At 48.5% G+C, this 12,752-nt stretch overlaps 3 protein-coding genes across 3 annotated transcripts; 1 reads left to right on the forward strand and 2 right to left on the reverse strand.

The window, feature by feature from the left end:
* Window positions 1–98: 98 nt before the first annotated feature.
* N7455_002838 (AP-1 complex subunit gamma) lies at window positions 99–2,916 on the reverse strand (the record flags this gene model as incomplete). The annotated part of the gene is made up of 5 exons (XM_040955117.2): window positions 99–194; window positions 268–2,404; window positions 2,470–2,658; window positions 2,715–2,838; window positions 2,907–2,916. 5 exons carry the CDS (start codon window positions 2,914–2,916, stop codon window positions 99–101), a joined length of 2,556 nt encoding a protein of 851 aa, XP_040814392.1.
* A 753-nt stretch (window positions 2,917–3,669) lies between these two features.
* Window positions 3,670–5,589, forward strand: N7455_002839 (putative sterol o-acyltransferase (APE2); the record flags this gene model as incomplete). Its single annotated transcript, XM_040955264.2, has 6 exons — window positions 3,670–3,794; window positions 3,866–4,309; window positions 4,369–5,076; window positions 5,135–5,390; window positions 5,446–5,487; window positions 5,563–5,589. The coding sequence occupies 6 exons, from the start codon at window positions 3,670–3,672 to the stop codon at window positions 5,587–5,589; spliced, it is 1,602 nt and encodes a 533-aa protein (XP_040814384.2).
* A 3,931-nt stretch (window positions 5,590–9,520) lies between these two features.
* On the reverse strand, window positions 9,521–11,137 carry N7455_002840 (J domain-containing protein; the record flags this gene model as incomplete). Its single annotated transcript, XM_040955065.2, has 1 exon — window positions 9,521–11,137. The coding sequence occupies one exon, from the start codon at window positions 11,135–11,137 to the stop codon at window positions 9,521–9,523; it is 1,617 nt and encodes a 538-aa protein (XP_040814425.2).
* Between the last annotated feature and the right edge of the window lie 1,615 nt (window positions 11,138–12,752).

The raw sequence follows: 12,752 nt of genomic DNA on the forward strand, positions 1-12,752 counted from the left end.
TGCATATAACGGGGGTGTATAAAACTGGATTTGACTGTTCATGGGAAAATTAAACATTCGTTTGGATGAGCTTTTAGCATCACTGCCACCGATTTGATCTACGGCTCGGACCAGTCCACTTGGTCGGTGACAGGGTTTCCACCGTCGCGGGCGGAAGTAACACGAAGACGGAGACGAAGTTTGGCAGGAAGAGCCTGGAGGTAATAGGTTAGTTTGAGACCCAAAAGAAGGCAAAAGTGTAAAATAGGAAGGAAAAACTTGACATACCCCATTCAGAGCGGTCACACGCATTGATTGTGTGCCCTCGTCGCCGGACTCCAGATCGGCCTTGCTGATTGCGCTCAGCTGCAACCGCTGGCTCTTTGGCACGGCAGCTTGCAAGCCGACACTAGTGAATCGGTCGAAGTTGGAGTCGTTGCGGAAGCGGGCTAGTATCTGGGCGTTGGTCCCGCTTCGCTGAACTTGCAAGGTAAGTACGAGACCGTCCTTGTTGAGCGCGGTGTGTGCGGGGGTCGCAGCAGTGACAGGTGCGGGAGAGGTGGAGGGCGAAGGCGCGGAGGCACCCATGCCTCCTGCACCTAGCAGATCCATCGAGGCGGATGCAGGTTGTGTGGGCTGAGGGGATGGCGAAGGACCGTTGGAACCAAACAGGTCCATGATGGCGCTGTTCGGGTTCTTCTGGCCACTAGGCCCCGGCGAGGGAGATGACATGCCCGAGTCTCCGCCAAGAATGTCTGCCAGCAGATCGGCGGTGTTCGATCCGTTCGAGGTAGGGCTCGCGACAGGGACGTCGGATCCGCCAACCAGGTCAAGGAGCAGGTCATGCTCTGCAGGTTTGGCGACCTTTGTTGTCGACTTCCCACGGAGAAGCTTACTCTGACGTTTCTTAGCAGCAGGGGCAGCACCTAGTACCCGTTGTTCCTCACGGATCTCAGGCGGGGGCATCCGCTCGAGCACACCACGGCGGATTTGATCGTAGCCGAACAGGTTGGTGTATTCAACGGCACGCTGTTGAATTTCTACACTCAGGTCTGCGGTTCGGCTGGAAAGCAAACGGCGCAGACGTTCAATTTGAGCGGGATCCGACATGCGCACAGTAAGCTTCATGGATGCAGTGATGATGTATTCGACAGCAATCTGGGAGGCGTAGGTGCTGTTGAGAATGTTGGTGAAGAGGTCAACAAGATCACTCTCCCGAACCTCCTTGACCAGTTCCTCTTCCTCGTACTGACCACCCTGAAGGAGGCTATCAGCATATTCACCAATGGTCCATGTCGCAGCCAGTGTGAGACCCTCTTGTGAGATGTCCTCCTTCAATGACGAGTAGAGCTTTTGTACCGCGTAGGTCTGCAGATCAGGGGTGGTCGCAATGAGACGGACAAATGAGGACAGGATCTGTTCTTTAACGTAGTTCCCAGCCAGCTTGAGAACCCGCAGAATGGTGTCCATGTGCCAGCGCTTGTTAGGTGCGAACCGATCGGCCGCGATACCTATTTGTGTTGTCATCACGGACTTGAATTCGTTGTCGGCCACCTCCAGGAAGGCCAGCAGTTCCCGCACCAGTACCCGCACATTATCTTCGTTGATCAACATGAAGCTGAGATCGAGCGCTCGCCGGCGAATGCTAATATCAGGATCCCGCAGGCATTCCAAGATCGTGTTGCGATGCCTCTGCACCGCATTTGGTTCAATTGCAACAACCTTATTCAGGGTGTTCAACGCAACATAACGGATATTATTGTCCTTGTTAGCCAGGAATTTGCCGAGAATGTTGACGCCCAGCACCCTTAGACCAGAGTCGGCTTCAATATCCAGAATCGTAAGAACGGCCTCATATAGAATAGAGTTGCCGACGTTCTTTGAGGAATCTGTATTGGTGGCCACCTGGGCCAGGATGTCGTTGATCAATTCGCTGGTGGCCACATCTCCCCGACCCAATACACGCAAGAACCGAAGGATCTTGACTTGGAGGAAAGGATCTGTGATACCGGACACATCATGCTCGGGGGCATATCCGGAGGTTGTTAGCCCCTTCAAAGCGCGAACCAACCCTCCAGCCAACGGCCGGAACATTTCAATCACGCCCACTGGTCCTCCTTCCTCCTCATCCTCTTCTTCCGCTTCACATAGATCAATCGCCAATGTCAGCCCACAGAGAAGAACGCCATGGTTTCGGTCTGACAACAGATTCTTAGCTTTCTCGAGGAAGTGCTCGTGCAGGTCTGGAACCTTGCGACATATGCGCATGGCACAGATCGCTGCTTTCCGTCGAATATAGGGGTTCGCGGTCGACATAAGGGATTCGACTTCGGGGAAAAGATCACGAGACATTTCAACGGACGCAATGTTTCCAAGGGTACAAAGAGCGAGGCCGACGATGTATTGGTTGGAGTGGTTGAGGTCACTGCATTTTAGTTAGCCCAGGGTCAGTCAAGTCACCAAAGCCAAGTCAACCACAGTGAAGCTTACTTTTTCAAAGAGTTGGTCACAAGTGTTAGCACTTCTTGGTTCTCATCTAGCAACAGCATTGTCCCCAGATACCCCAACCGCTTGTCGGCGAATCGGTGCGAGGCGAGTAGTTTCAGACATTCGATTTGGCCGAAGTGAGTCCGTTCTCCGAGAGTAAACAGATACAAGAGCTTGGCGACATTATTTCTCCTATCAATTGTTAGAGATCGATCGAGTAATCGATTGAAGTGGATGCTGAAGCGAACCGGATGCCGGAGTCATGGCTCTCTTCTCGAAACGAAGCGCGAATAGCAGCGCTTTCTTTTTGGATAACTGCACGTTCATCGGCGATGGTCTTTGCTGATCGGACATTACGAATGAATTGCTTGACTGTAGACAGATTGGATTGCGTGGTCAGAATGCATCTCAGGGGAGGAGGGGCGGCGGGCAGCACTTACGGGAAGACATGGCGGCCAGAGGGACCCCCGGCGGGGCGAGGAGGGGAGATATTCAATGGAGAAGAAGGGACAAAGTCAGGTGCAAGTAGATGAACCAAGCACCGCGCTCATAAAACCAATCAAAGAAAAGAAGTGTCAAGGCTGTTGGTCTGGAGGTCTGGACTGTTGTATTATTATTCCTCATGGCAGTCGACCTGGCATCTTGGCACGGGGCACTAGTATCGAAGAGGACTAGCTTGGCTACCCTGGATCACCTGACTCTTTTGATACCATTCATCTACACCGCCTTTGAAGATACACCTGAGGCAGGAATCTGACATAAGTGGTAGTTTGGGAAATTACAATGTCCCGAGATACAAAAATACACCCATCTAAAGGATCTATACTCCGTAGTACAACATATAAAAATGGAATGCTTGTCGCAAGAGAAAAGACTGCGGTTAAATTGCACTTAAATATAATATACATACAATATCCACGAATGATAAAAGATACTCTGATATGTAAGCATATCAGCAAACCTTGGAATTCAACAGTTTGAGCCTCTAAATACATCTGCCTAGCTTGCATGTATACCGATAACGTACATAGTATGTACCTATCAAGGCAGTCTGACGTAGTGACCCGTGATTTTTGGTTTCGAGTTTCGAGTCCAAACAAATCCAAACAGAACTGACCCCACATAGTCTTAGGTATTTCTAAGTTTGGATCTCAGTGTCTTCAATGTGCAAACCCCCTGATTTTGCAATTGTGTCCATATAGGATGTCTAGCGCCGTCTCCCAGAATGAATCTGCGAATCTGCGGCCGCGCGCCGTGCCGATACAGCATGACGGAAAGTCCGACGTGGCTCTCCCCCTTCCAGTGGATAAGCTAGTTCATGATACAAGGTGAAATGCCCTCAATTTACACGACCGGACTGGATTTAAGGCAATAACTAATCCGTTTCTCGTACCCGTAGTGGCCACTCAACCCCTGTTTCCGAAGATGCTCCCCCATCAGTGCATTCGATCTCAACCGCGAGGAAGCAAGTCCGCGCCCGGAATCGCCTGTTTTATACTATAGACTATGTGCCTCGCGTGTCACATTTCGATCCCGATAGTGACTATCATAACTTCCGAGGATTCTTTACACTCTTTTGGATTGGCTTGGCCATCATGGTCGGGACCAGCATCTTGCGCAATATCAAGGATACCGGATACCCCCTACAGGTGCGCGTTTGGAGTCTCTTGACAGCCAATGTGTGGGGTATGGGCCTCAGCGATGCGGCCATGGTGATAAGCTCAGGACTCGTCCTGCCTATGCACCGGCTGTGGCGGGGTGGTCCGCAGTGGCTGCGATGGGCGCGCGGGGGTATGATCCTACAAAGCTTGGGCGAGGCATTTTGGCTGGTTCTATGGATAAAGTGAGTTTATGGCTTGTTTGAACACTGGAACTCGGACGAGGGCTGACAGACATAAACAGCTGGCCCTTCATGATGCAATGGACCTGGACTGCGCAGGTGTTCTTCACACTGCACACTCTGACCATTCTGATGAAGCTACATTCGTACGCTTTCTATAATGGGCATCTCAGCGAGACGGAGCGCCGCCTTGCCTCCTTCGATAAGCCAGGCCAAAAGGCGCCTGAGCCCCCGGCTGCCATTCATTACCCGGAGATACACCGACGTCGGCCGTCAATGAAGCAGCATGACGAAGACCAGTCCGCAGAACCATTGGAGAGACTGCGCGAAGATCTGGCTACGGAGTTGACCTCCCCGCTGGGCAACATCTCGTACCCGCAGAACTTGCACATTGGAAATTATGTGGACTTCCTCTTTTGTCCGACCCTTTGCTATGAGTTAGAGTATCCCCGCCGAAAGGAGCGACGCTGGTCAGAAATTGGCTGGAAGGCCGCTGCTGTATTTGGTTGCATCTTCCTGCTCACCCTGACAAGCGAGGAATTCATCGTCCCCGTATTGGCAGAAGCCAGTGCCCAACTCCGTGTCGTCTACAGCATCACAGACAAGGCTCTCGTCCTTGCCGAAACCATCAGCATGCTCCTCTTTCCCTTCATGATTATCTTCCTGCTGGTGTTCCTCGTCATCTTCGAATATGTGCTGGGTGCGTTTGCAGAGCTGACTCGGTTCGCCGATCGTCACTTCTATGCAGACTGGTGGAATTCTTGTGACTGGTAAGTTGGAACTGAGGTTTTCTACGTCTAGGTAATTGATTAACCAATTCCTATCTAGGTTGGAATTTTCCCGCGAGTGGAACGTCCCTGTCCACCACTTCCTCTTCCGCCACGTCTACTGGCCCTCGCGGTGTAATTTCTCCCAGCCTGTGGCTATGGTCATCACATTCCTGGTCAGCTCTATATTCCACGAGCTAGTCATGAGCTGCATCACCAAGAAGCTTCGGGGATACGGTTTCCTGGCTATGATGCTTCAGCTGCCTATTGTTGCGATTCAAAAATCTCGCTTTTTCCGTGGCCGCACAATTCTCAATGTAAGCTGTTGTTCTTTTTATTATACTTTGCGATTCGCACTGACTTCGTTCCTAGAATGCCTTCTTCTGGTTCTCAATGATCTTGGGTCTGTCTATGGTAAGCTCTACATCTTCACTCCGAGATACGCAGCATCCCAGTATCTTTGGTTCTAACCCTGGTTTTGCTCCTTAGATGTGTGCATTGTACGTTCTTGTTTAAAACAGAAAATTGGTGCGCATGCGCCTAGACACAGTGTGCTAGCAAGAAGTAAATTAGGCCAAGGTAGGCATAGAACCCTGGCGGCTTGTTATTAATATATGATACCATTACTAGGTGTCTCCCACTCTTGTACATAGCTTCGGTTATCTTTACCTCAACAGTGTGATTTGATATTGACATTACTGTAATTAAGTATGCCACTTGTTTGTACTGCCGTAAAATGGAAAGTCAACATTGTATATGGCCTCTGTCCTTTGTGAAGTCGGACTTGGATAATCTGAATATCCATTTGGTTCTACAAATATAATATTGGATACTGTTTTGCAAGCTGGTTATTAGTATAGCCTTGCCTAGCCACGTCTAGAAAAATATACGCCGATCAATTGACCCTGGAACATATGGACCCGCATATAAATAGTCTGACATGCCGCATTTCGCTTCGCTCGATGCCTGGCAACCTTTCCGTTCTGTGTTGGGAAGTCCGACAAATTGGCTTGTGCTCTTAGGTGTCCACGAATAAAAATTAGAAGCTCTAGATGATAGAAATCCAGGTGCTTTAGTACGGTAGAAAAATGGGTGTATGCTATGCATGGCGCATCAAGCATCGTGAAAGTGAGTCCCGAATCTGATTGATACTTATAATCAGATTGGGGGGACTTTGCCCTTGTTTCATAGCGAAAAGACATGCCGCGATAATCACGATACATAATACGTCATAGAATAGCCTCCTTTACATCTCTAATAGCCGGCCAAAATCAAATAGTTGAACTCAAGGGAAATGCCCATCGGAGTTGGATACAATGAAGCGAAGAGCCATCCGTGTACTACAACGGCGACGATAAATATTAAATGCCGGGGTGCACTTCAGCCCGTAGACAAGGCTTGTTGCCGTCCATAGTTAACATATTTTCTTGCCATCGAAGAAACCTTCAGCATATAACCAGTGATAGCTCTGTGGTAAATTGCTCTGCTTGTGCGATATGATCCGGACGGTCCACATTGTCGTGCTTTGGTTTCTCACAATCTTTGATATTCTCTCTGCGTGTGTCAATGAACCGTTTTAAGACGAATATCGCCGATTTCTATAGGGGTCTACCAGGCAATGATAGCACTGCGCATTCCCAAAGCACTATAGGTATGTTAGACGAGGGCAGTATCATGAAGAAAGATAGCCAGGTTGGTAGGAAACTTACAGATACCAATGGGTCGAGCCTTGAAGTCCGTACTTGGTATCCGGTTGATTAGGTATATTATACCAAAATACAAGGCCTTAGTAAGGTTCCCGCAAACCTTAAGCCTATCAAGTCTCCAAGATTGTACCTTCCCGAATAGGTCCCCAGATCGTGGCTACCTCAGATGGTGTGCCTTCCTCAGTGAGGCTAGGTAATAAAACCTATCAACATTAGAATATCCCAAATTTCCTTTTTGATCTCATACAAGATCGCGGGGGATCTACAGATACCCGTCGAACCCACAGTGGCGCAAAACCAATGTATCGTGGCGTATGTCCGTGCACAGCCAGATCATCAGAAGTCGATATATGCCGGTATATATACGCTCACGTATAAACTGACTTGAAAGATGTTTGAAATATTTTGACAATATAGCACGTATGAAAAGAAACCACTCAATAGTACCTATATTAGAGTATCCGAGCCACAGTAAATGAAGTTCAAAGCCAATATACCTCCCGAACCCCGTTAAGCAACAACCTAATCATTACAGTTCTCCCTATTATAACAAAAGTTGCCTTCTGATGTTTAAACTCCAAATCTCGCTTTTGGTGGGTAAGGGTGAAGGAAATTACTATCACGAATGCTATAGGTTATACATTCTGCGATTAGAAATAAGGCGACAGAGTTACCTAGACAACTGCTGGAATCAAGTATAAAAGTAGTGATATGATAGTTAGGGTTATGACGGAGCGCGTGAACTCATAAGACGATGAAGACATATCATCAGGCCTCAATTGTATGACCTATTATCAATCCTTAGAAGACCCTTATGGGGATGTAGGTAGAAAACAATCTGTGCAAATCCCACTTAGAACGCTGCAAAGTCAGATACCCAGAGCATTCTACTACTGTCGCATAGGTTTCCATGAGATTCTGCTACAAGCAAATCCAGTGTTAGCCAGTAGGATGGCTTGACACTGCGTGTCAATTATTCAGTATTCTAAAAAGCTATAGATTCAGCGTATATGCCTCGCCCTAGTGACACAAACAAAGTCGCCTACCAATACCTAGGTATTGTCGATAGACAACTACCTAGTGGGAGTTTCGCGAAGATGGGGACAGCATCAATCTTTATAGTTTTGAACCAGGTTTTCGAGATATATTGAATTTTATCGACAGGCCGAGAGGAACCTTTGGTTGTAGTATATTCGCTATCTTACGTGAATTCCAGTCAGGTTTTATGTTCTCTGAACGCTTTCGGCTAGGGTAGGCCATTTTCGTTCGCCGTAGGCAGTATGATTGGTCCAGTACTTCTACCGCTGTTAACGAATTCGAATAAATATATGAAGCGTGCAAATCTACAACACAAAGGGCTGAACCACTTCCGGTAAACTAGTGGTCTTCGGGAGCAAGCTAATCTCTTAACCTGCAAAACTTGTCACCCTAAGTCGTGGCAAGGACTGTCTAACAGGAATAAAACGCATCAATATGTCTCAAGTTCGGTCTTAATTTTTAGTTAATTGAGGGATAAAGCAAGCATATAGTACAAATGGCCGAGAGTAGAAATCGCGTGAACCATATACCTGGGTGATGAGATGTCTAAAAAGCCTTGTTGTGATTACACCTCGCTATTATCCCTTGACAGGGACAATAGATCTCGACCACCGGTCTGATACTGGTTATTGTCCTCCATAGATTTATCCCGAAACACTGCGTCTCTACTTTTAATAGCAGGGCGCCTCTGGTGTGGGTGTCATCCATCCTCCACCCAGGCTAACCTTGGAACCAGGTCATGCTGGATAAAAGATCTCCTATGAACATGTATCAGCCTCTTGTTAAACAGACAGGGATGAGTAGAATGAAAGCTTGATGTATTGAGTTTGTTCCTATGGGGGAAGTGACAATCAAATTCGTATTGAGCCTCGATCGACCCTCAACAAGGCTGAATAGCCCCCAATAGTATAACAAGTCAGTAGTTGCAGTCTTCTAAACATTTTCCAACGTTGCACTGGTCGACCAAGTGTCCCTAAATACATCAACAGTCTATTCTTCGAGAATCCGATCACCGTACACAAACTTATGATGCTTTCCCCGCCACTTTCTGTGGCCCCGTTTCCAGCCCAACCCAAACCAACCCAACCATATCCGTCTTACAACGCGAAAGAGAAAAAAAAAAGAAACAAAGAAACCAACAAAGGATCAAGGTTATAGCATAACTTATCATGTGAAAAATCGTAATTCGTTCATTGGATTTCTCCAACCAGGTAGGTAGTCCATGGGGTATCTGGAAATAGCCCGGGAGCAACATCGTATATAAAAAAAGAAGAGAGAAGAGAAGAGAGCGAAAAAAACACAGAAGAACGGGAGAAAGAAGAATGTAGTCAGACGCAGAACCCGACAGGACGCTTTCATACGCCACCAGTGCAGGATTTGAGGCAACACACCATCCACACCCATACCCGCCCTAATGCGCCAACGGCAATGACAAAGATACACCCCGGTCCTAGCCACTCATCCCAGCTCCGCGGGGATAAGCAGACCAGGTGACACGAACGGAAATCTCAGTCTAAAAAAAAGCCCCAATGCGCAGTGGAACAGGCTGACGCATATGCGAAAAGCGGAGAATTGGAAACGCCCGGACTCCTTGAAAAGATTGGGGAAAAAATAGATAATGTTTAAAATGTAAAATGTGAAGCATATTGCAGGCGTGATTTGTCGTATGTGATCATGTTTCATGGGTTTCATGGTTGATTGGATTAATAGGCAGACTGACGTCTGCCCACAGCGGGAGGACGATATTCCTCGTCGGGGTAATAGGCGCGTCTCGGCGAGAAATTGATATCATCGTGCTTGTATGCCCGGCCGTACTTGACGTCCTTCTCTTTCGGACGGGCGATGTACTCGTGGTCCGGATGAGGGCGAGATGAAGGGCGCGCAGACCGAGTCTCAACCCGAGGAGAGGCTTCCGCCGTGTAGGTTTGGAAGGTACTGCTTCGCTTGGGTGTCTGTCGTATAGGGGGTACGCGGTCCCGGTCGGGGGATCTCGCTGAGCGGTACTTTGATGACTTTGGTTCTACAACCACGTGGTCTGGTTCCTTGACGATCTTGTAGCGGGTTGAGGTCTTGGGAGAAGTGCCCCTCGGGAGCATTTCAGGAGTACTGGGACTGGAGTAGCCCGAGTCGTTGCGATCGCGCATCCTGGAAGTTCGCGATGGTAGTGGCTCGTGGGCCATTTCGTATAGTGTGGAGTCGCGACTCTCCCGCTTTGGGCGGGTGAAGCCAGCGTTGGTTGCGGAGCGGGTGTTGAGGAATGATGGGCGGAGGGACGCCTTGATACCAGGGGAGGTTGCGGAGGGTTGCATCTTGGGTGGCTTGACCTCGTAGGTTCGCGGCGACTCAAGATGCTCGTAGGAATTGTCGCGCGACGAAGAACGACGGCGGGTGCGGGTGGACCGTCCCGCGGATCGTGAACTGGAGGACTCTGGTTCCGCCGAGTCGTGACCATGGTACCGTCGTGGGGACTTGGAACTTCGAGCTTTGGATGCGATATAATCCTCTGCATTCAAGTACTGACTATCGATCTTTGATTTCCAGTGATCGGACAGATCGGCATCTTCGTCGTAGCGGCGTTCACGGCGACGAGAGGATTCCGATGGTCGGGATCGTGAATCACGCTCTCGGCGGGGCGTTGTTGAAGTTCGCTTGTGAACATAGCGGGGAGCACTGGAATCAGATGCCTCCTCGTCGGATTCGGCACGAGATTCAAAGACACTGTACTTTTCCTCGGTCTGTCGTCGTCGCTCCTGATCGCGCGTCTTCGCACGGTCGGAATGTGTCGCTTTGGCCGTATCCCGCATTTCCTTCGCTTGGTGATACATGCTCGTCGGTGCTCGAGCCTTTTTCTTCTCTTCTGTCGGTTTCGGCTTTGAGCGCGCGCCAAACTGTTCGTGTTTGCGAGACGACATGGAGCATGGTTCGTCCGTGAATCGCATTGCCTCCTCAAAGAAGACTTCCATCGGGACCCTCTCCTCCACGATGTGGCCATTGCGGAATTCGCGATTGCCGGATCCACTTCCCCGTGAAGAGTTGTATGTGGAATCTGTCCGTCTGCGTTCCAGCAGTTCACGCTTCAACTCGGCTATCTTGACTTTTTGGTCATGTTTAGTCCGTCGGACATCGTCTGAAAGCAGTTCATAGGCCTGTTGGACTTTCTGGAATTCATCTTGGGCAGCAATTCGCTGCGACTCATCTTGAATCTTGTCTGGATGGCACTTGAGAACCCGCTTTCGATGGGCGGCCCTGATTTCAGGGATGGTGGCCTCCTTGGCAACACCAAGCACTGCATATGGGTCTATATCTGGTGGTGAGGACATTTGTGGACAATATTTGCTTTCAATGCCCTGAATTGAATGGGATGGAAGAAGATAAAAGTGAGAGAGGGGGAGGGAAAGAGGCGGTGGAGAGATATGGAATGTCAACAAACTGACGTTCCAATGTTGACGTAGCAAAGATTCCACACCGATCCAGAATGAACTGGAGATGATTTGCAATGCAGGAAGAAGTAAAAGGGGAATCAACAATATGGCCGATTTGCCGTGAAAATTTGACGGACAAAAAAACAGATACAAAAAGACTCAGATGGGACAATGAATCAGCTGTCAGAGTTACCGTCTATTCTCAGACTCCGAGCCAACCGACTAATATGCCAGGGGGGCGAATGACTGCGCCACAAATCGAAGGTCTGGAGTTTACTTTGGTAACCTGGGAATGTGTACTTTGTAGTAGTGAAGTCCAGACATAAAGAGTCACATAGACATAGAAGAAAAATTACAAGATCTTATCAAAGACAAAGCCAGATGCCCAATCTAATATCCTATCACCCCTCCCCTCTAAGTAATTAAAATCATTTCTCTTCCCCAGGACTCTTTCTGACTTTCACCGGTTATTGGTCTGAGCACTTCATCCGATTTGTTCAGATCCCTTCCAATCAAAATCTCGAAAATATTTGGCTGACAGTGGGGCGATCAACACGAGGACTGTGATCTCTCTAGAAAGGGATCGGGTCGCCCCCCCTCTCTCTTGGAAATCGTCATGACGCTAATCTTTTCTTCTTCTCAATTCAGTCTCCTGCATATATCCCCAACTTTCCTATACTAGTGCCTGCGGGTTTTAGGCCATTTTAGGTTCGGTCGCCTCACTGCTTTCGCTTTGTTTCGCTTTATTATTTCGCTTTGAATTTTGTTTCGCCTTGTCCAAGGCACACCCCCCCAACCAGTCATATCCACCTCACCTGTTTAACCTGAAACGTTTAATTGGGTGTTTAGTTGACCTTGTATATTCTACCCAGGTACGTTATACGAAGTAAAGAAATGGAATCAGTGCCTGACTTGTCCCATGGTAATACCCCCCCCCCCCCCCCCCCGTCTTCCCGAAAGGTTCCGTGAGCCTTAAATTTCCTTCTCTGAAGAATGTGCATTCTATATTTCTATATATAGTTAGTAGATTATGTATTATGTTTCAATATCCAATAATTGATTGTCATCCTTAATTCAGTAAGAATTACCTAGACACAAGGCACAGAAAATATCTAGACCCTAACACGAAGTACCTTGCCCAGTTCAGGCATTGATTCGCACCCAATAATCTCCCAAGCCAAAAAAACAGCTGGTACAGCTGGCACTTGTCCCACACCGGCCCCATTATACAACGTGTCTTTGCTAACCATCCCCCCACCCGAGACTACGTATCTTCCAACCATTAATCTGTCCTTTCCAGACTATGAGACAATCACAGTAAACTATCTTGGTGAAACTACCTAGATACGTTGTACTCTGTACTCTGTACTCTTCCTGTCTCGGACGGTTCGGCCTATCCATTGGTTCCAAGTCATCTGGACCTGGTACTGCGGTCCGCGCGGCGTAGGAATATTATCCAGACCGATGTTGAACGGAGCTGATGTGTGTGCCAGCCCCGATCATGACAAGTTTA

Source organism: Penicillium solitum (assembly GCF_028829755.1).
Source record: "Penicillium solitum strain IBT 25940 chromosome Unknown utg000001l_segment0_segment0, whole genome shotgun sequence".
NCBI lineage: Eukaryota > Fungi > Ascomycota > Eurotiomycetes > Eurotiales > Aspergillaceae > Penicillium > Penicillium solitum.